This window comes from Ranitomeya imitator, chromosome 3 (genome assembly GCF_032444005.1).
Source record: "Ranitomeya imitator isolate aRanImi1 chromosome 3, aRanImi1.pri, whole genome shotgun sequence".
NCBI classification, from domain to species: Eukaryota; Metazoa; Chordata; class Amphibia; order Anura; family Dendrobatidae; genus Ranitomeya; species Ranitomeya imitator.
In genome coordinates, this window is record NC_091284.1 from 655000021 (window position 1) to 655026956 (window position 26936).

The window sequence follows — 26936 nt, forward strand, 5'->3', positions numbered from 1 at the left end:
GCTCCTGCCGGGTGGTCACGTGTGCCCACTACCTAATAGAAATGAAGATTCACTTCTCTCCACTCCCATGGGCGCAGCAAGACGTGAATATTCATCTCTTAAGTAGCGGGCACACGTGACCACCCGGCGGCTGACACTGTATGCGCTATTTAATAGCAATGAATACTCACTTCCCTCCACACACATAGTTCCTGTGTGGGGAGCGGTGAGTATTCCGGCAACTGTGTTCTGATTGTGAGAAGCGCATGACGTCCCTGCCATGCACTGCTTACAATCATAAAGCAGCTGCTGGCACCAGAACAAGAAGCTGCAAGGGAGCGCAGGAGGGTAAGTAAAATAGTTTTTTTTTTAATGTTTTTTGATGGGGGCTATGCATACCAGGATAGGGATGGGACCATGCATACCTGGATAGGGATGGAGCCATACATACCAGGATAGGGAGGGAACCATGCATACAAGGATAGGAATGGAGCCATGCATACAAAGATATGGATGGGAGCCATGCATACAAGGAGAGGGATGGGAACCATGGATATCAGAATAGGGATGAGGAGCCATACATGCAAGGATAGGGATGAGGAGCCATACACGCAAGGATAGGGATGAGGAGCCATGCACGCAAGGAAAGGGATGAGGAGTCATGCATACCAGGATTGGGATGAGGGGACAATGCATATCAGCATAGGGATGAGGAGCCATGCATACCAGGATAGGGATGAGGAGGCCATGCATACCAGGATAGGGATGAGGGGACAATGCATATGAGGCTTAAACTCGAGTCAATAAGTTATTACCCGTTTTTTTGTGGTAAATGTAGGTGCTGTGGCTTATACTCGTGTCGGCTTATACTCGAGTACATACGGTAATAAATTAAAAGGCCACTGTCAATCCAAACTGAAGTTAGCTCCAACCTGGCAGAAATAAACATATCTAATCTGTAAAAATAATTGATAAGTAGTTTTCAGGGTTTTTTGTAAAAGTCTCTAACCCTTTAAGAATCAGGAATTTTTTTTGTATTTACACATTTGTTTTTTTCTTCGCAATCTTTTAAGAGACATTTTTTTTCCTATGGACAAACGTATGCGAGTTTGATTTTTGTGTATAAGTTGTACTTTTAAATGATACTATTCAATTAAAAGGGGCAGCACGGTTGCTCAGTGGTTAGCACTGCAACCTTGTAGCGATGGAGTCCCACCAAAGACAACATCTGCAAGGAGTTTGCATGTTCTCCCTGTGTTTGCGTGGAATTCCTCCGGGTTCTCCGGTTTCCTCCCACATTCCAAAGACATACTGATAGGGAATTTAGATTGTGAGCCCCAATGGGGACAGTGATGATAATGTGTGCAAACTGTTAAGTGCTGCAGAATATGTTGACGCTATATAAATATAAGATTTTTACACTGGTCTACAAAAAAAAAAATTTCTGGCATGGACTTTAAGAACAGTTTTAGACTAATTTGAGGCTGCTAAATTCAAATCTGATCTTATAATTTCTCCATCACATCACGTTTTTGGGCTACAGGTATATAGCCCATTTCCAAGAATTCCATGATAAATATAAGTAGTGTATGAAAAGTGCCGGTTTATACGGTTCACGAAGGTAAATTTAGTTTTCATTTAGTCTCCAAAAAAATGTGAGAATATCTTTGTTTTCTTTGAACATGCATAATTCCCATTTGTTATGATAACACCCTTGTTTTCTGTGTTACTGGGACAGTAGAGCTACAGCAGAGCATTGGCTGAAAATTGATTGGCCTCAGCGATAGAGTTTGGCATCTGGCGATAAGAATGTCATCCATGATCCTCTAGTGGATAGGAAGGACATTGTCTTTCCTCCCTTACACATAAAACTTGGATTGATGAAGCAGTTCGTCAAAGCTCTCAATCACAGTGGGGAATGCTTTAACTATATATGTTCAACTTTTCCTGGTCTTAGTGAAGAGAAGAAAAAGGCTGGAATATTTGATGGACCTCAAATAAGAACACTTATGAGAGACCCACATTTTATCAAATCACTGAATGAGACAGAAGAAAGAGCTTGGAATGCATTTTGTAATGTGGTGCAGAATTTTCTAGGAATAAGAAAACAGACAACTATGAACATGGAGGGCGTTACATAGAAGTCTACCTGTCTGGATATGAATCAACCTCATGTGAGGCTAGAAAGCTCAGCACAATCTGTGTCAGCCTCTGCTTGTTTCCTCGCTCTGCTCTTCACTTCTCCTCCTCCTCCCCACTACCCTCTGCATAGAGTATAATGGGCTGTGTCACTTGACAGCACAGTGAGCTGGTGGTCCGTTTTGTATTGTGCAAGTGCATTTCATTTTATGTCTAACAGAAAAATGAATCACTAGTATTATATGTAATAATGTCTAGCTTTTAGGTATATACTTTAATTATTTTGAAATATTTCAGTAGTTGATGTTTCTGGCATTTTTACAGGTTCACTCCACTAAAAATTGACCATATAGCCTTGGCCTAGAAGTAAAACATTAATAAATCATGTACACTATGGCTCTTTGTGTGTATCTGTGGGATTCCCATAAAAATGGTGCCATAAAAGCCTCAAAAAATAACATGTAAAGAATGGAAGCAAAAATAGGGATTTTTGTGTTACTCACCGTAAAATCCTTTTCTCCGAGACGCTCATTGGGGAACAAAGGACTGTGGGTGTATGCTACTGCCGCCAGGAGGCTGACACTAAGTAAACATAAAAAAAGTTTAGCTTCTCCTCCGCAGTATACACCTTGACACCGGCCGCAGGCGAATCCAGTTTGGTGCAAAAGCAGTAGGAGAGAAAAGGAAACATATCAGCATTAATACAGAAAACAACATGTCTAGAAATAACCCCACTGACTGAACAAGTCAGAAGAAAAATGAAACAAAGAAAAGAGCCATCTGGCTAACAGGGAGGGAGCTGTGTCCCCCAATGAGAGTCTCAGAGAAAAGGATTTTACGGTGAATAACACAAAAATCCCTATTTCTCCTTCGCCTCATTGGGGGACACAGGACTGTGGGATGTCCTAAAGCAGTCCCTGGGTGGGGAATTAACTCACCAGTATAACATCCAGGCATCTGCCGACTATAAGTGCGCTACTGCTGCCTGAAGAATCCTTCTACCCAGACTTGCATCTGCAGAAGTCTGAGTATGGACATTATAGTGTTTGGAAAAGGTATGCAAACTAGACCAGGTTGCGGCCTTGCAAACCTGTTCTGCTGAAGCCTGGTGCCGAAGCACCCAGGAAGCCCCCACTGCCCAAGTGGAATGCGCTTTGATTCCGGCCGGAACGTCTACTCCCTTGACGCGGTAGGCCTCCTGAATAGCCGATCGTATCCACCTGGCCAAGGTTGATCACGAGGCCGCAAGACCCTTCCTGCGACCCTCAGGGAGGACAAACAGCACATCCGTCTGCCGAAAAAGGTGCTGTCCGAGACACGTACCTTCTCAGTGCTCTCACTAGGTCTAACGTATGGAGAGCTTTTCCCACATGGTGCGTTGGCGCCGGAAAGAAACAAGGCAAGACAATGTCCTCGTTAATGTGGAACGAAGAAACCACCTTTGGTACAAAGGAAGGTGCTGGTCTGAGCACCACTTTATCCTGATGGAACCGCAGAAAAGGAGCCCGACAGGATAGAGCAGCCAGCTCCGATACCCGTCTAATTGAATTAACGGTCACCAAGAATACAACCTTCCAGGAAAGGCAAGTTAAGTTAAAGAGACGTCCTGACGGGGTTCGAAAGGAACTTCCTGCAAGGCACAAGACCAGATTAAGGTCCCAAGCATCCAGGGGGTTCTGTAAGGAGAAACCTTATGAGCTACTCCCTGTAGGAAAGTTTTTACCTGTAGATTAATAGCGATACTGCGCTGAAAAAGTACCGACAAGGCTGATATCTGTCTTCTAAGTGTACTCGGTGCAAACCCTGAATCCAGGCAGGTCTGGAGAAACGCAAGAATGTTTGGGATGGGGAAACAAAGTGGAGGGAGCCCACGCCCTCTGCACCATGAAAGGAAAACCTTCCAGGTGTGATGATAACTATGTGCAGACACGGATTTCCGGGCGCTAATCACGGTAGCGGCTGCCTCTTGGGAAAACCCAGCCTGTGTTAGGATCCAAGATTCAATGGCCAGGCCGTTAAACACAGGGCCCCTAAGTTCTGGTGGTAGATCGGGCCCTGCGAAAGTAGATCTGGGCGGTCCGGAAGCCACCACGGAGCTCCGGTGAGCAGCTGCACTAGGTCTGCGTACCATAACCGACGAGGCCAATATGGAGCGACCAGGATAGCTGGAACTCCTTCTGCCTTGACCTTTCTGTTTACCTTCGGGAGCAGTGCTAGAGGGGGAAACAGATATGGGAGATGAAACTGGCCCCAAGGTAAAACCAATGCATCCACAGTAATCGCATGTGGATCTCGATATCGGGCGACAAACCTGGGTACTTTGGCATTCCTCCCGGAAGCCATTAGGTCTACTTCCGGGGTCCCCCAGAGTTGACATATCTGCAGAAATACTTCGGGATGTAGAGACCCTGTCGACTGAGAAAATCCGCAGCAGAGTTTTTCTCGCCCGGGATGTGGACTGCCGAAATCATCATTCCTCTCGACCTAGCAGAGGACCTGTTTTACCTCGTGTATGGCCACCCTGCTGCGGGTACCCCCTTGATGATTTACGTATGCCACCGCTGTAGCATTTTCCGATTGAGTCCAGACAGGGCGGCCTGCCAGGAGATGATGGAAATGCTGCAATGCCATCCGAAATGCCCGAATCTCCAAAAGATTGATCGGGAGGGTTGACTCCTGCGAGGACCAGCGTCCCTGGGCTGTGTGGTGGTAAAATACTGCTCCCCAACCTAGAAGGCTGGCGTCTGTCGTGACCACCAGCCAATGGACTGGGGGAAAAGGTTTCCCCTGTTGAAGAGATGGACTCGTTGACCACCATGAGAGATCCCGTCTGACCTGGAAAGATAGATGGGCACCTGAGGTTGAGAGAGAATGGATTCCTGTCCCACGCTGATAACAGAGTATGCTGGAGAGGGCGAAGATGGTGCTGCACAAAAGGCACTGCTTCTATTGTCGCCACCATTCTCTCTAAGACCCTCATGCAAAACCGAATTGTGTGATAGACTGGCCGGCGAAGGGTCTTCACCTCTTGCCGAAGTTTCAGGACCTTGTCCCGAGGTAGGATTGTCAAGCCTTGTAAGGTGTTGAAAAACATCCCTAGAAAAGAAATTCTCCGGGATGGTATGAGAGATGATTTTTCTCGGTTTACCAGCCACCCTAGAAAAGAAAGAGTGTCTAGAGTAATGCTGACATTTTCCTCGCAGGCCCAAAAAGACAGTCCCTTGATGAGGAGACCGTTTAAGTAAGGTAAAATGAGTATGCCCCGAGAATGCAGGATGGAAACAACAGCCGCCATGACCTTTGTGAACACTTTTGGGGGGGGGGGGGGGTGGCTAGCCCGAAAGGTAAGGCTGTGAACTGCAAAATCTGTGAAAATGCAGATTGCCTACGGCGAAACGTAGGAATCTTTGATGCGCAGGAAATATGGGAATGTGCAGATATGCATCTTGATCATCTGTTGACGATAAGAACTCTCATTTTTCCATTGACGCAATGACCAATCGAAGAGACTCCATTCGAAAGCGACGAATGTTGACAAACCTGTTTAAGCGTTTCAGGTCCAGAATGGCCTTACCGATCCGTCCTTTTTGGGAACTAAGAACAGGTTGGGATAGAACCCCTGAAATCTTTCTTCCTTTGGAACTGGAATGATGACCCCACGGAGCCAAAGAGCCTCTATAGAATTGAACAGGGCCTGTAACCGGGATTTTGAGCTGGGAAGGCGGGAAGGAATGAACCGGCACGGAGGAAGGTTGACAAACTATCTTGTATCCTGAAGATACCAGTTCTCTTACCCATCTGTCGTGAACCACAGTGAGCCAGGACTGGTGAAAAAAGAGTAGGCGGGGACCAGAGGCAAACTCCAGTCATTTAGCCAAAAACCTATGGGACCTAGATCCCCTTCCCCTCCCCTGAGATTGCATTCTTCCCAACGGGTTGGCCCTGTATGAGATCTGATGATCTCTGTCCTGATTGGGTCGCCACGGAGCAGCGGGATTTGACGTTGGGGTCCACCTGGTATTGCGAAAGGGCTTAAAGCGAGCCTGGAACGGACGACGAAAAGGCTGCTTAATCTTCTGCTGTGGAAGAAAATTGCTTTTTCCTCCTGTTGCATCAGAAATGAGCTGATCCAATTTTTCTCCAAATAATCAACCCCCCCTGATAAGGAAGGGTTGTAAGAGATTTCTTAGAGGTAGAATCTGCTCGCCATGTTCTCAACCAAAGACCCCTTTTGATGGCAATAGCGTTTGCTGCCGCTGAAGCCGCACATTTTGCTGCGTCTAAAGACTCATTGATCAGATAGCTCCCAGCCAGAGCTATTTGATTTGATATCTCAGTCAACTCCACTGGAAGATTCCTCTCCTGAAGAGCCTTGGTCAAAAATTCTGACCAGGACATCATGGCCTTAGCTACCCACGTCACCGCAAAAGAGGGCGAGAGAGCTGAACCTGAAGCCTCAAAGACTGAACGAGCCAAACTATCAATAAGTTGATCAGTAGGATCCTTAAAGGGACTCTGTCACCTGAATTTGGAGGGAACAATCTTCAGCCATAGAGGCGGGGATATCGGGTGTTTGATTCACCCTTTCCTTACCCGCTGGCTGCATTATTGGATTGAAGTTCATTCTCTGTCCTCCATAGTACACGCCTGCGTAAGGCAAGATTGCCTTGTGCAGGCATGTACTACGGAGGACAGAGAATGAACTTCAATCCAATATTGCAGCCAGCATGCAGCCGGCGGGTAAGGAAAGGGTGAATCAAACACCCGAAAACCCCGCCCCTATGGCTGAAGATTGTTCCCTCCAAATTCAGGTGACAGAGTCCCTTTAATAGATGAGCCATTGGAAAGGGACAACAGTGTATTAGAGGTCAAAGAAGAAACCGGGGGAGAACTTTTTAATTTTGGGTGGGATCAAAATTAGATTGAAACGTATGCTCAAGATTCATAAACCCTTAGCAGTCTCACAAAGGCATCTGTCACTTTACTCGATATCTGAACATTAGCTTAATGGAGGATCTATTATTAAATGTAGGCCAATAAAAATGTATAATTATTAAAAACAATAATAAATCTGCACTAGATCTCCAACATAACCCACAGATAAAATGAGTGCTATACTGAGCAGCGCTGGACCCCTTCTGTGACATTGTCATACAGAGGTTTCTCCCGAGTTTAAAAGGGATTCGTATCGCATATTCCATCTATATCAGGAATTGCGTTGACTTTATAATTAAAAAAGATGATACAAGCGCATGCAATAGTATTACAGGCTATTACTGACAGTCAGAGTGATCCAGATCCCTGGGGTAATTGTGTTCCTCAAGAAAACATTTCCATCTAGGAAACAACAATTCCATCTTATCTCTAACAGGGTTGTGCACGTAATTTAGCACCAGAAAGCACCTGAAGGCGTACAAAATATAATAGAGCAATACAAATCACAGGACAGTCAGCAAAAAGAAAATTCTCTTGTACCTTTATGCACTCTTTCACATCACTGCAATGGCCTCAGGCTAAACGACTGTTATTGCTTGGCAAGTTTGTATTGCAAGTTTATATTGTCAGAAAATGAACTATTGTTATTGTATTTTTCAAATTTTGGAATTCTTTTTATTCACAATCTTTATAAAAAAAAAAGATCCCAATAACAACAAAATTAGTAATTCTGCTGGAATTTTCACACTGTCTACTGAGGATATTTAAGGCTACGTTCCCACGATCTTTTGACCCCGTGTATTCTTGCTGCATCAAAAACGCAGCATTTTATAGTTCCAGCAAAGTGGATGGGATTTACAGAAATCTGATGCCCTCTGTACTTTTTTTTTTACTCAGCGTAAACTGACCTGCGGTGTGTTTTCAAATCCACAGTATGTCAACTTCTCTCGTGGGTACGCGGATTTTCTCCATAGACTTACATTAGATGCGGAAAATTCATAGGTAAAAACGCACGTGTTTTACAGTCATTCCCGAGGTGGGAATGCTTCAAATATGCTTGTATTCCGCATCTAAGTATGTCAATAAAGTTTTGTAAAAGCCAAATACCAGGAAGAATCAAAAACAAAGCAGCTTTGTTTAAAGCATGACATAAGGAGAGAGAAAAACCGCATTGTAAAAAAATGCAATAAAAACGCATGTTAAAAAGAAGCAACGAAAAAAACGCAAGTAACCTAATTTAAGCATTTAGGTGCAGAAATGGCGCACAAATTCTACAGCGTAAAAAAGCTCATCCTGGGAAAGTAGCCTTAGATTCATACTTCCTGTACATTGTAAAAGAGTTTACAGCAGTTTCCTTATCATCAGAGGCAGGAGTATAATGACATACAACACCTTTATACTCCACGGATAATGTCGGATACAGCAATCACAGTGGGTCATGTCACAGAAGACCCTGCTCTTCATTCTTTCACAATGACTGCTGCATACACTCATTAGACACTTCAATACAAAAGATGTAGTCTGGATTTCCTGGAACAAAAAGTCCAACATCTAAAAATGCCTTTGTGGCCAGTGCGAGAATTGCAGGATTTCTATTATTTTTAATAAAGATTGTGACATGTGGGAAAAAAATATAACTTAAAACATTGAAACAAACCCCTGATTTAAATAAGAGGTAATTTTCTGATCACATATTCCATTTAAATGTACGTCTTACCCCAAGTTAGGTCACAGAATGTCAAATGAAGAGGGGAAAATAACTAACTTTTAAATCCATGTCCTCAAGATAAGAAGAAAGTAATTTATTGTTTTTAAGTCGAGGTAACATGAATTTTCATGTTGTGGACAAATTAAGCACAGATATTGACATGTGGTACAGATTTTAATTTGCAGCTTGTCAATTAATATTGTGGATTTCACTTTTTGAGGAGCATTAGGTAAAAGTAATGTAAAATCATATGCACATTTACCCTGTGAGAGAATTTACTGCAACATTTATTTGCAGTTTTACAATACTCAACTTTACACTTTAGGCTATGTGCACACGTATTCTGGTCTATTGCGGATTTTTCCACAGCAGATTTGATAAATCCGCAGTGTAAAACCGCTGCGGATTTATCGCGGTTTTTCTGCGGATTTCACTGCGGTTTTACAACTGTGGATTTCTATTGGAGCAGTTGTAAAATCGCTGCGGAATCCGCAGAAAGAAGTGACATGCTGTGGAATGTAAACCGCTGCGTTTCCATGTGTTTTTTTTCCGCAGCATGTGCACAGCGTTTTTTGTTTCCCGTAGGTTTACATTGAACTGTAAACGCATGGGAAACTGCTGCGGATCCGCAGCTGCGGAAACAACTGCGGATCCGCAACAAAATCCGCATCGTGTGCACATACCCTTATGGTTTATTGACACTGCATATCTTGTTGTGAATTTTGAAGCAGGTTTTGTTACAAAGACCTGCAGTGCAGAGTATGATGCCTACTAGCAAAACAATGACTGGCATACCAAGCAAAGGTGCAGTAATAGCTGTACAAAAATGGCAGATAAACCACTGACCCCCGATGCGCAAATGGTAATGAGAATCCCTTTGTTTAACCTATTTGATGTAGAGATCCCGATAGACTGCAGCATCTAAGGAGTTAACTGGTCAGTTATTTTCTCTTTATTTTCTGCCAGAGTGGCATATTTCTTTTAGGTTATGTGCACACGTTGCATTTTTTTGCTATAAAAACGCATACATTATGCATCCCATCATTTAGAATGCATTCCGAAATTTCTGTGCACATGATGCGTTTTTTTTCCGCGAAAAAAACGCATTGCGGTAAAAAACCTTAGTCTTTTGGAGTACTACTTTGTAATCCATTGATATATACTGAATTCACCTGTTTCTTAGCTGTAAAAGATTCTCATCATCTTTCCTCCATCTCCTAGATCTTCCTTACCCGACCCATCTATCGCAAGTAACGACATCACGCATTCCCCCTTCCCAAAAGTCTACTGCTTCGGAGTAACCCTTAACTCTGCCCTGTCTTTCAAACCGCGCGGCACATCCAAGCCCTTTCCACCTCCTGTCGCCTACAGCTCAAAAATATCTCCAGAATCCGTCCTTTCCTCAACCATCAATCTACTAAAATGTTTGTGCATATGCCCTCATCATCTCCCGCCTCAACTACTGCAACATCCTTTTCTGTGGCCGCCCTGCTAAGACTCTCGCACCTCTCCAGTCCATCCTTATCTCTCCTGTCCGACTAATTCATTTTTCTACTCGCTACTCCTCCCCTCTGCAAATCTCTTCACTGGCTAACATTCCCTCAGCGTATCCAGTTCAAATTACTAATACTGACCTACAAGGCCATCTATAACCTATGTCCTCCATACGTCTCTGAACTAATCTCCCGATATCTACCCTCACGTTTATCTCCCGTCCTCCCAAGAACAACTTCTCTCCACCATACTTATTCACTCTTCACCCAACCGCCTCCAAGACTTCTCCCGAATATCCTCCATCCTCTGGAATTCTTTGCTCCAACACGTCCGACTATCAACCAGATTCAGATCCTTCAGACGGAACCTGAAAACCCACCTCTTCAGGAAAACTTACAGCCTGCACTGACCCCGCTGCCTCCTCACCACTAACAGAGCTACCGCCTCACCAACATCGGAGCTGCTGCAACCCCCAATCTACTGTCTTCTTCCCCACCATCCTGTAGGATGTAAGCACAAAAGGGCAGGGTCCTAACCCCTCTGTGCCAGTCTGTAATTGTTAGTTTGCTTAGTGTGATACTACAGAACGCCACTGACTGTCTGTCTGAAGTCTCCAACATCATGTCCACTCTCTATCTGAAACTCAACCTCTCCAAAACTGAACAACTTATGCTCCCGCCATCTACTAACCTCCCTAAATCTGACATTTCCCTCTCCGTGGGTGGCACCATAATAACACCCCGGCAGCAGACACGCTGTCTGGGTGTTATGTTTGACTCAGATCTCTTCTTCACCTCCCATATACAATCTGTTGCCTGCTCGTGCCGCTTGCACCTAAAGAACATCTCAAGAATCCGTCCCTTTCTCACCATGGAAACAACAAAAACCCTCACTGTCGCCTTGATCCACTCCCGCCCGGACTACTGTAACGTTCTATTAATTGGCCTCCTCCCTTACTCAACTTTCCCCTCTCCAGTCTATCCTTAATGCAGCAGCCAGTGTTGTCCAACTAGCTATTCGTCACTAAGACGCGTCCGCTCTTCGCCAGTTGTTACAATGGCTGCCAATTCATTACAGGATATAATTCAAAGTATTTGTTCTCAACCACAAAGCTCTCCACAGTGCGGCACCCTCATACATTCATAGTTTTGATGCCTTCAGTGTGAATTTACAATTTTCATAGTTATGAAAATACAGAAAAATCTTTAAATGAGAAGGTGTGTCCAAACCTTTGGTCTGTACTGTATATGTACACAGTATTTGTCACACCGCAATTGTTCAGCCTCTGTCACACATCCGGACAATTGCCTTCGCTGTACATGGTTATCTGGTTTATCTGTGCATTTTCAATGTGCACCATTGTGTCAATACAATGGCATTATCTAAAAACACTTCATTGTTAATTTTACTCTAGGACAGCCAAAAAGTATATTTTAACAGCGTGTCAAAATGAAATACTGGGAGCGTCGATAAAGTGACAGTAAAATAAATGTAAATTTAGATTGCTGTCACAAGTGGCTGCCTGGCTCTGTGAAGATGTTACGTTGCCGGAGCATTTTCCATAGCAACTTTGTCTCTTATTGCATTAAAAATTGCTTCTGTGTCCTAAAAGCCTGTTAAGCAAAAGGGATTACATCAATCCTCCTATGTAATGATCCTACATAAAACCTTATCAGTCTGAAAACATAACAAAATGTAATCTATATAATAGCATTGGAGCTGCAGAATTACAACACTGGATCCGGCTACCTCCCAACCTCAATGTAATGGGAATGATCAGACTTTCACTGCTATCCTTCTCAACTGCCTCATTGCAAGAGTAATTTTAGTAATATGTGAAATGAGCTCAGTGTATTATATATATGCTGCCTTACCACATATTATCTGCACTATGAAAAGTAATTAGATGACTGCATACAGTTCATCTAAAGCCATTGTGAAACTGGAACGTGCCGGTGAGGTATTGCAGGGCCATATTAATACCACAGTAAGTTACATCAAATAATCAAATACAAAGGCCTTACAAGGGCGAGTAATGTATCAGCGTCACCGTTATAATCATCTCCTTTCATTAAGTTACGATATTTGATCAGGCAGCAGAAAAGGACAAATTTAAAAAAGGGAAATTAAACAGCTTTAATCTCTACAACTTTATATACCAAGTCAATGATACTTTCCGGAAATTAGATGCCTTTTAGTACTATAAAGTAATGTAGTATTTATTATTAGCTCGAGTCCAGGATAACTAGATTTATTTCTGAGAACAAATGCCCAGCCCAATAGAATAATAAATAGCCTATCCTTCAACTGTGACATTACATGGGTATTTCCATCTCATAGATTTATGGCATATCCCTAGGGCGTGCCATCAATATATGACGGATGTTGGTCCCGCCATTTAGACCCACTTCTGTCAAGACCGAGGTTGCTGCTGTAATTGGAGGTGGTTGGACGTTCTATACGGATGCATGTGCATGACGGGGCCTTGTTCTCAACATCGATGCGAGTCACATTAGTGGGCCCTTGTCTATCATACACTTATGGTATGGAGTGTGGATATGGCAAAAATGTACGACACGGGAATGCCCATATACCAGAAAAGATTCGTCTAGCTGTAATAAATATATATATTCTTTATTTTAGGTTTGTATTTTAAAGGAGCTTAACGTGTATGGCGAACCCACCAATGGGACCAGTATGTATCTTGAGAATGGGGCCCTGTTGTGCTCTTTTAGGAGCAAATTGGTCCGACTTCTCATAGAAATGAATGGAAACTATGAACGCCTCTCCATTAACAGCAGTAATCAACAGTTAGGTACACAAGCCCAAGATAGGTGCAGGTTCCATTGCTTGGACACACGTCTACTATAATCATGAAGGTTCCATTGGTTGGACTTATGTCTACCATGGATTTGCAAGAAATGTATGAGATTAGGTATATAGGGGGAAATATCCAGGTAGCGCCTTGCATGGACACTCCTCCTCAATTTTACTAAACAATGTACCCAATAGCAATTGGAAGGCGTGATATGGGAGGGGGGTCATATGGCCAGAGAAGGACATGGGGAGGAAGGACAGACTAATCAACATGCTCATGTCATAACACAAGCTTTTAGGCTATGTGCACACATTGCGGATTGGTGTGCGGATTTTTCCCGCACTGTTTTTGCAAAATCTGCAGGTAAACGGCATTGCGGATTTTTTTCCACAGCATGTGCACTGCGGATTTTGTTTTCCATACATTTACATGGTACTGTACAACGCATGGAAGACAGCTGCAGCGCCAAATCCGCTGCGGATCCACAGCAAAATCCACATAGCCTTAGGCAGAGAGGACACAGATATAACAAACATGACAAACTTTTACAGAAAGTGCAGATTTATAGAGGTAAACATTATACATACGGATTTTGAAAGAACTTAAAATATTCATTTTAGGCTTGAAGTGTGCTTTAAAAAAAAAAATCAAAAATGAGAGTTTGTATGCAACTTGTAATTCTCCTCACCTGAATCTTCCACTCTGGCTTTCTTGCTGGGAACATCACAGCTGTCATCATCAGACATTTCCATTTCCTCTTCTCGTCGAATCCCCATTAGTTGCTCACTTTGTGCATCTCGTAGTTCCTGTAAAGAAAGATAAAATACAGGCGCAAATAATACAATCAAACTTATACAGAAGTGTCATAGAAGTCATGCCTTTATCAGCGATTCATGGTCAGAAGTATTGTGACGGCTCATCCAGGAAGTTTTGTTTAGCTTATTTCTCCTATTATATCTACTCATCTATGAGCATTGCAAAGAACTGCCACCACTAATGGGCTGGAAAAGAGCTGATTAGCAAGACAACAAGGCTTATGGAAAAAAAAAAGGAACAATAGGCCTGTGCACTTCCATAGTTCGGCTATGTGAACACGTCAGGATTTCTTGCAGAAATTTCCAGACATAAAACGGACATTTTTTCCCCCGTTTTTTTCGCGGTTTCTACGCTTTTTTCGCAATGCATTAAATAGCGGGAAAAACGCAAAAAATCCGCAAAATTAATGAACATGATGCTTTTTTTTTTACCGTGATGCGTTTTTTTCGTGGAAAAAAAACGCATCATGTGCACAAAAATTGCGGAATGCATTCTAAATGATAGGATGCATACGTATGCGTTTTTATCGCGAAAAAAACTCGAAAATTCCTGAACGTGTGCACATACCCTTCATTGGCAAAAAGAGAACCGGAAAAGTTCTAATGTGAGGCTATGTGCACACGTTCAGGAAAGTGGGAAGAATTATCCTGAGCAAATTTGGACTATTTTCGCAGGAAATCTGCATGCGTTTATTTCCAGAGCTTCCCAATGCAATAATATAGTGGGAAATCCGCGAAAAATCCGCAAAACTAATGAACATGCTGCGGTTTTTTTCCGTGATGCGTTTTTATTGCGGAAAAAAACGCAACATGTGCACAAAAATTGGAGAATGCATTAAAAATGATAGGATACTTATGTAAGCGTTTTTGAAGTGGTAAACCGCCAAAAAAAATGTGAAAAATCCGCAACATGTGCACATAGCCTTAAAGTAGGGGCTTTACCAAAAATCCTCTCTCCCAAACTGGTAACTATTAATAAACATGAAATGTTTGATCCCTGTTGGAAGATATAACTGCAACTTCCCTTCTCTAAATGACTCCATTTCAAGACAAAAACGAAAAAAAAATTTTTTCTATACTTTAAAGGGAATTTTTCGGTAGGATAAACCCCCCTAAGCCTTCTATATGGGCATGTAGGTCATAGGAAGCGGAATAAAATGACACCTTGATATCAGCGATCTGATGTCTTATTCCAGATAAATCCACATTGTTCCATTGAAGGAATGTCAACAGTGTAGATCAGGAGAGCAGACTGTCAGTCATTCCATGTCTCACACTGGTAACACCCACTTTCATTTAAAATCATCTCTGGAGGCAGATGCACATCAGTGTCTGGCCCACTGATCTTACAGGCTGATTTACATATTAAGAAAAACATGGATTTCTTTGGAGTAAAACATCAGGTAGTAGATATTAAGGGTATCATTTTATTCAGCTTTCTATGACCTTAATGGCCATATAGACGACTTAGGAGGGCTGATCTTACTGACAGATTCCCTTTAAACAACCCCTTTTAATTCACTTATTAACCTGTATAAAATGAAGTAAATATTGTGATGTCTAATGACTGTCTAGGAATAATCTGTGTCAATTAGGCTATGTGCACACGTTCAGGATTTCTTGCAGAAATTTCCTGAGCAAAACAGGATATTTTCTGCAAGAAATCTGCATGCGTTTTTAGTGCGGTTTTTTTTTTTTGCGGATTTTTCCAGAGGTTCCCAATGCAATAATATAGTGGGAAATCCACAAAAAATCCGCAAAATTAATGAACATGGTGCGTTTTTTTCGCGGAAAAAAACGCATCATGTGCATAAAAATTGCGGAATGCATTCTAAATGATGGGATGCATAATGTATGCTTTTTTTCGCATTTTAATAGCGAAAAAAACACGAAAAATCTGCAATGTGTGCACACAGCCTTACGATCTAAAAAAAAAACCCCTTGTATCTGAAATGAAAACCGTTAACACCCTTCAAAAAGCCGCTATTCTTTCAATGTGAAAAAATGGTTCACATGAACCTTTAATGAATTGCCTTAGCTTTTCAGAGAAGTATCTCTGCCTTTTAAAGATGCAAGAAGACACATGAAGTGGACTGTGAGGAACGCTGTCCATAAAGTAAAGCAACAGGACAGACGTAATGCAGTGGCTTCTCTTTAGGAGATGTGGAGGAAGCTGATTCCATCTCATTTGCTCCTAATAATGCTGCCAGGTTTAATGTAGGAATGCAGCATGCAGCTTTTCACCTTGCTGACATCTAATTTTTCTACTGACAAAGGGTTCATTCCCCAGAGAGACTTGCAGTTTGGCATCTCTTAAGTCACGTGAGGAGAATACACAATACGCTCCACATATAGCTTTCATTATGTGACAAATGTCACAGCAATTCCCATGAAAAATGCACAGGGTGCTCCCACAGGACGTATTCCTGTTATTCAGTGAACACTGCAAGAGAAGGCTCTAATGAATGTTCAAGGGCCTATTAAATGGCATCGTGAGGCACAGCGGCCTCAAGCCCTAGTCTTCCGAAAATAAATGTAGCAAATGGAATTTTCCTGAAATATCAGCTCGTCTTATTTGCTGAATTCCCTTCAAAAGAAAATTGAGGTTTAATAATTGATAACTGAATAGAAGGTTGTATGCAAAGCCGGAATCAGAAAGATAAAAATACCATTGTGATTTCAGACACATATTTTCTTTATCTCGGTTTGACAATACGGTCAATAAAAAAAAGTCAGTTTCTTACCACTTCAACGGGAAATGCAAAAAAAACCATGACTTTAGGCAATTTATATATTTTTTATTTGAATTACTGTCTCATGTTGATGTCCTTAAGCATTCAATGTATAATTGATCATTCAGAAAGTCATGTCTGAGGGCTTCTCAATGTGATATATGAGAAAACTTTTACAGTTCTCTTCTCCCCCACCAAAAAGAAGACAAAAAACAAAAAAGAAGAAACATCTTATAGATTAAATGGCTAAAGGGAAATACATTGGACCCATTCTAGAGCTCTTTGTGTGTAGACATGAATATAAATATTGTCTAACTTTAAGATGGTGCAATGCTAGAGCATGAACCGCTATGAGAAATCTGGATTATTTTATCCCGATCACTCCCAGGGCAGCTTTTTATGTTTTCCCCCTGCCTTATTCCAAGAGACATAACTTTTTAATTTTTCTGTCAGCACAGAGATTTGAGGGCTTGTTTTTAAGTGGGACAAGTTGTATTTTGAGCGACGCCATTCAATTTAGCATATCATGTTCTGATGAATAGGAAAAAAAAAAAAGTTATAAGTGGCATGAAATGGTGAAAAAAAAAATGTAATTCCACAATGTTTATGGCATTTTGTTCTCATGCCATTCATTAAATGGTAAACATAACTTGAAAAAATTATTTTCCAGGTCAATACGATTATGATGTTAAATTTGCATTTTTTTTATTATTTAAAAGGGGTTGTCCCACGAATAAAGTACATTTTAATTAATAGATCTTAGAATTAAAATAAGTTCCACAATTAAATGTGTTAAAGAAAAAATGTTCCTGTGCCAAGATAATCTTATATATGTATGTGCCCCTGCTGTTTAATGGCTGTGTCCGACCATGAAGGAACATCGTCGATATCAGATACACTACAACTCCTGGGCCGGGGAGGAAGCAAAAGAGAGTATACAGACATTATAGCACGGGATCACAGCTGATTCTTTCCGTGAGGTAAAACAAGTGTTAAAACAGGCAGGAAATGTTTTACTTCACAAGCTGTAATGTCTGTATTCTCTTTTGCTTCCTCCCCTGCCCAGGAGCTGTGGTAAGATCAGACCTTGATCCTATATGGTCAGACACAGCCTTTACACAGGTGATTCAAATGTTCATTTTATATTTTTAAAAACATTTTTTTTACTTTCTTTTTCAGTTTCCATAGGATATATTATCTATATACTGCAATACATTATAACACTACAGTGGCTGCAAGATGGCAGTCGCAGGGGCTTTCAGCAGGCCCCGACTGGGCTAAGCCCTATCCACACTTGCGGATTCTAACATGAAAGTATAGCTACAGCCATATTATGCTCCAAGACTACTTAGTCTAAGTTTATGCCATCTATTAGTTGACAATTGAGATCAAATATTAGGCCACTCACCCTTTCCTCTAGGCAGCCTTTGTTAGACAAAAGGTCAAAATGTGTCTAAAACCCCCAATAAATATGGCGCAAGTCATGAAAGACAATTTGTTCTTGTGTTGCTCTTGATAAATCTCCAAGTAATTTCATTATATATTAAAGGAGTGGTCCAAAGATAGTAATTTTGCTCCTAACTCCTGATTTGGTCCCACAATAAAAGCTAGTTTCTAATATACTTACCTTAAAAAACCCCAACTGTTCCCTAACTACACTGTATAACAGCTACTGTACTCTCTTTCTATTTCCTGTCTGATGTCTATTCATTTGCGTATGACCAGTGCATGCTGGGATACTCGAAGCATCATCAGGGGGGGCAGAAGCTGCAGCCCCATCCCCTCCCTGAAACGAAGCGTCATCGGTGATGCTAGTTTAAGGGGTTGTGCTGTCCCTAACGCTGTCTCCCCTGTGCACAGCATCCGCTCTGTTGTTGACTTATGAATAGAAAGCTGGCAGTAGAGCGGTGTCACTATATCCGGCGGTGCAGGAGACTAGTGCCGCCTCCTCCGACGATATCACTGGCCTCTGCCAGGTACAGCGACACCATGCTGTTGCAGGCTTACTACTATTCCTAAGCCGACAGCAGAGCGGAAGTTATGCACAGGGGAGACAGCGCAAGGACAAAGTAGGGACAGCGATGTGCACAGGCGAGACAGCACAGCCCCTGAAACCAACGTCACTGATGACGCTTATTTTCAGGGAGGGGGCAGGTGTAGTGACAGTGAATTCAGCCTCTGCCCCCCATTGACAATTTGCTTGAGTATTCCTGCATGTACTGGGATGCCAAAACAAATCATCATCAGACAAATAGAAAAAAAAAACTTAACAGTTATACACTATATATTAAAAAAATGAAGGCAACACTCCAAGGTCTAATTTCAATAGTGGATTATTGACTCATGGTCATGATGGAGATGTGTCACCATCATGACCATGGGTCAATAAATCACTATTGAAATTAGACCCTGGAGTGCTGCCTTCATTTTTTGACTATGTATCAAGGTTTGGTTTCGCCTGGGAGGCTTTGCACCCGCTGTTCTACAGCTTATACCAGTGCCGCATCTATATTTTTGATTTGTTATACAGTGTAGTTAAGGAATGGTAAGGAATTTTTACAGCAAGTATATTAGATTATGGGACTAAATAGATAGTAGCAAAATTAATTTGCCTTTGGCCACCCCTTTTAAGATTATCTGGGGCAAGTGAATACTACTAAGATCAATGTAGACCTCAAGACAAAATCTTACAGCAATCACGGGAATGGAGGGTCCATTGTTCTGACTTTTACAGTGCCACGCAGAACACTGCATAGCAGTCCCATTGGGATGAATTCATCGGTCATGGAAATACTGCGTTTTTTTCTTTTTTCTTTTATTACAGCAAATCTGCAGTAGGAGATTTCAACATGGAATACAGTACAAGAGAGGTGGATGAAATTTTAACAAATCCCATCCACTTGCTGCAGGCATTTTCTGTGCAGAAATTGACCTTCTGTCCCTTCCCCATCTTCACATTGTGTTGTGGATTGAGCATGGATTTGCTGTGGATTCTCACTTATTGACTTCAATGTTAAAATCTGAAATTAAACCTGCGGATCTTCAACAAAATCCACAAGGGCAGATTTTAAACCAATTAGTTTTTGTCACCTTTCACTGCTCAAGCGTTCCTTTGCAAACCTAAACAATGTGAAAAACTAAAAGTACCCTGCACAGTGCCTGGTCTGTTATGGTGCAGTGACAATTAAATAGGAGCTGTGGAGGAACCCCACTGATCAAGTGCAGGCACATACTGGAGATAGTAAATCCTTCAAGAAGAGAAATAATTGAATTCTAGGTCTGTTACAAAAAATAAAAAAATCACAAAGGTGAAATAATTAAACAAAATGAAAAGACGTACTTACTTGTTAAAATTCGGGTTCAAAGTTAAAGAAGTTGCTGAACAAGAAATGGAAACTGGGTGACCGTAAAAAGTAAAGCGTATAACGAAATACACTCATATTTGTTAACGCGACGGCTAATTAAACCACATGCATTCACAGACATATGCAGATGAAACACTAGAGAGAAAAGATACGTAATAACCATAACAAACATGCATAAAAAGTTGCAGACTCACCAATGGAGTGTGGGGCGAGGTACAGTTAAAGTATAACAAAAAAAAGCTCAGAAATTACAGTATTTTGAGAAAAATTTAGAATAACAAATTAGAAGCTTTAGTACATCACAATACAGGGCTGGGCTAATAGTAATGCGATGCCTCTCAATAATGGTAGTATAAGCAAAGTACAAATTGCATTCTGATGATTTTAGTGTTTGAACGACACCATCTTCGGCCCTTAATATTTTTTTTTATATTATATAGTAAAAAAAGAAAATTAATCACGTATTTCAATTAAAAAAATGTAATAAAAAAAGGCGAGAGTGCACCTTTAAGAATCTGCATATGTTTGTACTGTTATCATCCAGAAATTTACCATAACATTTTTGACTTTTGCATAAGCATCCGGTCTCAGGCATACAGTAAAAAGGCTTTATGGTGGTCTCACAAACCTGTTACTCCACAGAAGCTTAAGTTACTGGGTCTTCATGTCGTCACCCAACAGAAAAAAATACATCTCACGTCATGACATTGTGTAGAGCATTAAATTCCTTTAAACCCACCTTCATTTCCTACTGAACCAAACACTCCTCATTCAACCCAGAAATGTCCACTTAGTGAATGATGAAAGCGATGGATATAATGGAAACAAAGACACCCACCTCACAGTGCTTCCGCCAAATGTCAATATTCTTGCGCTGGGCTTTGGAGAAATGGTCCCATGCTTTTTGTCTGGAGGAAGCGTTGAAAACGGCCACAATCTGCTCAACTTCAGTGAACAAGGAAGTCAAACAAGACAAGCAATTTATGTTGTGGTCATTCCATAGAAGGCAAAATAAAGACGCATGCGGGTCCTACGGATCAAGCATCTAAACTTCATCCATAGCCACCCAAGCCATGTGTCTTTTGTACTTACATGGTCTTATTGTTGATACTGTGTCGCTCAAGCGTCCAATACTTTAATTTACATACACTTAAACACTTCACATCAAAGTCTTCTAAACAGTGATTAGTTACAGAAGGAAGTCTCATTAATTAATAAGAGTCAAGTGTAGTGACATTCATTTAATCAGTACTTTCCATATTATAACGTTGACAGCATTTGCCCTCATTAGGAAAATTCTTTATTAATTCTCTGCAGACATTGAACTAGAATGTGTCTGAAATGTGCTACTTTTTGAATGTCTGATGTAATGTAAGTGCCAAAATTTCTGCCTGACAAAATGCTTAAAACGGCCTTAAAAATTAAGGATATCCTAGTTATTTAAAGCTTTTTATCACCCAGGCTCAGAGTTACAAATGTGCTACTTTTTAATGTCTAATGTACCGTAATAGACCGATCTCAATCTCAACCTCGCTCATCCTGAACCTACAGCTTTTTGTTTACACAGTATAAAAAATGCCTGCAAGAATAAAATAAGATGGATAAGTATCATCATAAAACAAACCTAAATATGTGCATATACCTTCCATTCAAGTTTAATCTTAAGTATAGTAAAAAAGCTGAGAATATAATCGATGATTTCTGACATAGCTTAGGTAATAGGTAGACTACCCAGCTGATAATATCAAAATCTCAAAGCATTGTCCGCTTTTGTGGCTTAACGGCCTACCCTGCGCCAAATTTGTACGTCATCAATTTGTTGCTTCGAGTTCTCTGCGTTCGTCGGCCTTCTATCAAATTGGGCTCATTTGTGTGATTGTGAAACACTGTGGAAAACACCTTGAGAAAGGAGTTTGACAATTATGGATGTAGTGGAGTAAGAACAGAGACAGGACTGTTAGGTGAAGTCAGATTGGTATATATTCATCTAGGTGCCTGGTGTTCTGCGTACAACACCTTGGCAGCAAGCAACACTCGGTACGCTCCAATAAAATCTACTTCTCAACAGAACTGAATAACCTTGATCTTGTAAAGGTGATGAAGTATGCAATGAAATCAAAACAAAAGAGAGGGGGAATATTTGGTGCATCTTCCTCAAGTTGGTAAATTGCCATAATAACTATGGTTAAAGGGAATCAGTTAGCAGGTTTTCTCTACATCATCTGAGAACATCATAATGTAGGAAAAGAGACCCTGAAACCAATGATGCATCACTTCGTTTACTGGGTGGATCAGCTGTGACACAATCAGAGTTCGTAGGGCTCATTTAGAGATCAGTGATTTTTATCAGCATTTGTATACCAAAACCAGGAGTGAAACAAACAGAGAAAAACTACCGTAATTTAAAGATTGACACCTGTTCTATTTCCTTGGAGACATTCCTGGTTCCTGGCCCCCTGACAAAGACTTTGCCGAAACGCGTGTTGTGGTGAGCACACGTCCCACCAGGAATTTTTCGCCCCCTTGGCCTTATTACTCGAGGTAGTTACCGTATATATATCCTAGTTAGGAACATATACCTGTACTTACTATTGTGCCTTGATCATGTTTCATACATTATCTAATAGGCCATATGGGGCTGTGTAAGTGTTTATTAAGCAATATTTTTGAGCAAGACTACAATGCCTATACCAAGCTATATTGAATTTCCTGACTAGCACCTATGCTCGACGAGCACCCATTGTCTGCATGTGTGCATTTATTATTCCCCCCCCCCCTCTTTTTTAATCGGATCCTTTGAATAAAGTTTTTTTTTATTTTACTACTACTCAGTATATCTGATCTTTTTTTTTTTCCTTTTTGTATGTCTGTTACGCTTTCTCAGAGATCTGTCCTGATAATACTGATAAGTTTGGTCATATATTGTGCATGTTATTTTTCAACATTTAGCTACTACATTATATTATAGACATGCAATAGTTCCCTACGATGTAGAGTACAGCAGAGCTCAGAAAACTAACCCCATCCACACCAGGCTCTCTATGCACATAGTCTATGGATAGAGAGCTGCCTATCACAGGATGGGAAGGAGTCAGACACTGCAGCACGTGGCACCTAGTCAGGGCAATGGCGATGTCCTAGTAATAAAACCTTCAAATACATTTCTTTTTCACCAGTAGAACTCATTTTAGTACAAAGCAGATAATTGCTTTTTCATCTATATGGAAAATAGTATATAAGGAAATATGATGCAGAATAAAGCCATAGTTGTATGTAAAGTGATATGGCCATCATTACTTTATTCACCCCTCATATCACACATTTGTGTGCTCACATGCCTCAGCCATATTTATTGGTAGTGGTCTACACTTTTCAGTCTACTCTGGTTTAGCAGTAAAGGCCTGTTCACATTGGTCAAAATCTGCTCTTTTAAAAAGCAGTATAATAATAAGTCAATGTGAACATTGGGGAAAAAAAAAATCGAAAAACAATTGACAATCTTCATTGATTGTCCGTCGGGTCCTCAGACTATCAAGAAATCTTGCTGTGTAAACAGGACTTCTACTGACATTGCATATTCTCCATGTCAGCGTACATCCATCAAATGGCTCTTTCCTTCTCTTCCCAGTATGGAAGATTGTTTATTGCAATGGCAATAGGACTGATCTGAACAGATAATGTCTGTCCAGAGAAGATAAATTTGTACATAAAAAGGTGTTAAAAGGTAAAACAAATAAGCAAGCTCCAGAAAACCCTTTATGGTTAGATTTACTAGTTAAAAAAAAATAGACATAAGGGTTCTATTTTTAGTTAAATTGAAAAAGCAATTATGGCTAAAATCTAGAAACATACATTTCTCGGAGGCTAGCACTGCAGAACGATGACCTACATGATAGCAGACATGTATGTTCATTCCCTGCAGGGCTGTCGAAAAAGAACAGCTGCATGAAGCAGACGGGAAAAGTCCTTGGTACGCAGCACAGGTTTCTCATTAACACAGGAACACGTACGACCATTTTTCTGAATGTGAATGGTATTTAAACTTTCCAATATGTTTTAACGTTTAAGTACTTAACCGAATAGACAATTAGCAATTTCCTGACTGGTAGAGACCTAATGAATCTCGCAGTAACATTTCTGAAGGACTGTGCGCACGCTATGCAGATGTTTCATTTGCCTCATTTCCATGTGCTGGCACCCAACAGACAGGCTGTGCTAGGTGGGAACTGAAGATCTAGGTATACGCAAGGTTGTCATCATGTATTCAAAGGAGGCTCTTGTCTGGGAAATTGCAAGCAGTAAACCATCATCTAATGGGCACAAAATGATCATTTGCCTCCCAGAGAGGACATGTTTAGGAGACTGCTTAACAGCATTATCAAAGCAGGATATTAAAACACAGCAAATAATTTAGCAGTGTTTGACCCCTGAAACACGATGTATTTCCATCATTTATTTCTATGTCATATGCAGTTCAGGCCATCAGCTCCTACCGGAGAGATGCCTACGAGCTTTCTGGGAAACAGAAATGGTCTGAATTTACATTTTTCATTTAAGTCCTAATACATTTATAAAGCAATCTGTAGCACATAAAAGACCAAGTGATGACCTTGGTTTATATACACATAAATGTGACCAGTCTTGGCCACAATTTAACTTATAGGTGTAATATAGGCCGATATACTTTGCAATCTATAATGCCATCTCAACATTTAGTGGACAGCAGTTCTGATAATTGGGTGCATTTGTACATGTTGAGTAAAACACAAACTAGCCAAGCTGTCAAACTTTTTTTTTTTTACTGACAGATGGGACATTATTCATTTCCATTGCTTACCCAAGCTCCTGGAAAATATACCCCCTCCGTAAAAAAAAAAAAAACACTATATTTAATTTTTCAGGTTTGTGTCATATTTTAAAAAAAATCTTTTGGGATGAAAGGTTCAGATAAAAAAGCACAAAATGTACAAATAATTTTGCCCGAGAAGGAAAATGTTGGTGGTAGGTGTGCAGCTTGGGGAGGGCAGGCAGGGCATGTGCCATCAGATCTAGGGGGTGACTATAAAACACTCAGCCTTGGACAGGGAATTTAGACACAAGACAAGGGAAGCACATTGCAGCTTTGGTCTGGAAGAAGGAATGACTAGCAAAGAATCTAGTCTAGTCTAGTTTGCATATCTTTCACAGCACAGTAAAATGACGGCTACTTTCACACTTCCGTCTTTTGTGTCACGTCGAAATCCGTCGATTTTTGAAAATGCAGGATCCTGAAAAAAAGACTTGTATTAGCGACGGATTGTAACGGATGGCCATCCGTTTCATCCGTTGGGCACTGGATCCGTTGGAAAATAGCGGTCCGTCGTGGAGAGAAAACTTTCTCTTTTCTCTCTCTCTCTTCATTCCTGGAAATTTCTTCATTCAAATTGTAGCAACAGCACAAACGACGCATCAGTCATTACACTGGATGCGTCACACACGTTTTTCAGTATTTTCGTGATGTCCATCGATACGTCATTTTACTGCGCAACGACGCGCAACAGAAAACGGAAGTGTGAAAGAAGCCTTACACAGTCTTTAGCTGATCAAAACAGATCATTTCAACTGAAATAATCATTTAATGGATGAAATTTAAACACTAACCATCATTTTAGCCAACCAGTTTCATGTTATTGTTAGAAAAGCGGTTGCACACGGTCAACCTTTTTAACAGATAGTCACTAGTCCACAAACAGTATTTTCCAAAAACAACGTGCCAAGAATGTTTCCAGAACATTCCCAAAAGAGACTGTTTGCCTTTCACACAGTGCCAACAACCATGTATAGCCGCCAATTTATTTACCAGCTGAGCATGTTTAACAATTACTCAACCATGAAGCTACTTCTATCCGATGTGTAAAGCCTCCTTAAAATGGTTGTCTGGCATATAATATTGATGATGTATCCTAACAATTGGTTATCAATATCAGATCAGTGATGCAGCACCTGGAATAACAGCTGATCTGTAGTACCTGGCAGCGGCTGCTACACATTAAACAGAGCTGTGCTGTCTGCAATAAAAGCTAATTGGATGATGTTCCTGATTTTGAACTCCCACCAATTTGATAATCGTGTCCTTAATCCCTTTAAGGCCGGCCCTGTAGACCTATAAATCAATGCTATAGCCTGTTAGTGACCCATCAATATAGCCTTATCTAGTTTTATGACCCAGTTGAGAGTTTACTTCAGAAGAGTAAATGCCTTTTTTCTCAAAGTACAATTCAGAATGAGCAGAACAGCCTGTCTCCAGGGCGAGGATCAAAATATCTAAATATTATTTTCGATAAAAGACAAGGCAAACTGAGAGATAAATAATTTGATTTTGGCATAAATGCAAATTCTGCAGACTTTGAGATTGATGGTTTCGGGTCATTTTTACCCAGCATAATTTCCCTGCCTTTAATCAGGATTCTTCGTAGAACAAACATGTAAGATTAAGTTGAAGGATCCTTTGGCTTAATTATGGAACTACTATTCCAGAGGAGCTGATAGAATGTTTGATTTCGTCAGTCACAATTTATAAGAATAACGTTTACTGAGCACGGAGCCCATGAAAAATATATGCTATAGTGTGATTAGGCAGCATTTTGAACAATTTGCAGGAATTATTTTTTTTTTTACTTTGCCATGGTTCTTACCAAAATTCAATTTGGTCTATTTCTGGAAGAAGTCTAACTAACATGGACAGCAGGTAACATCATTACTGCATCTAGACCGCTGTGCCAGTTTATGTGCAAGAAGAATACATTGTAGTAACAATATATAAAGAATTGATAAGGTTATATTAATGCAAAACTAAAAATAAAATAGGACCCTAATGGAATGGTCAACCCTTTCTGCAATGTGTGTTGAACCCGTTAATAGAACAAAACACATACATGAGGAGTAGTACTCAGGAGGCCTGTAGACCTTCTG

At 40.9% G+C, this 26936-nt stretch overlaps 1 protein-coding gene across 9 annotated transcripts in view; it reads right to left on the reverse strand.

Annotated features, from left to right (window-relative positions):
- ENOX1 (ecto-NOX disulfide-thiol exchanger 1) overlaps positions 1-26936 on the reverse strand; it is a 977400-nt gene that overhangs the window by 191965 nt on the left and 758499 nt on the right. For all 9 annotated transcript variants that reach the window (XM_069758240.1, XM_069758244.1, XM_069758249.1 and 6 more), the window contains 2 exons: positions 20824-20930; positions 13762-13879 (listed from right to left, as the gene is read on the reverse strand). In XM_069758240.1, the coding sequence (XP_069614341.1) occupies positions 13762-13879; positions 20824-20930 (225 nt within the window). The remainder of the gene's footprint in view (positions 1-13761; positions 13880-20823; positions 20931-26936) is intronic.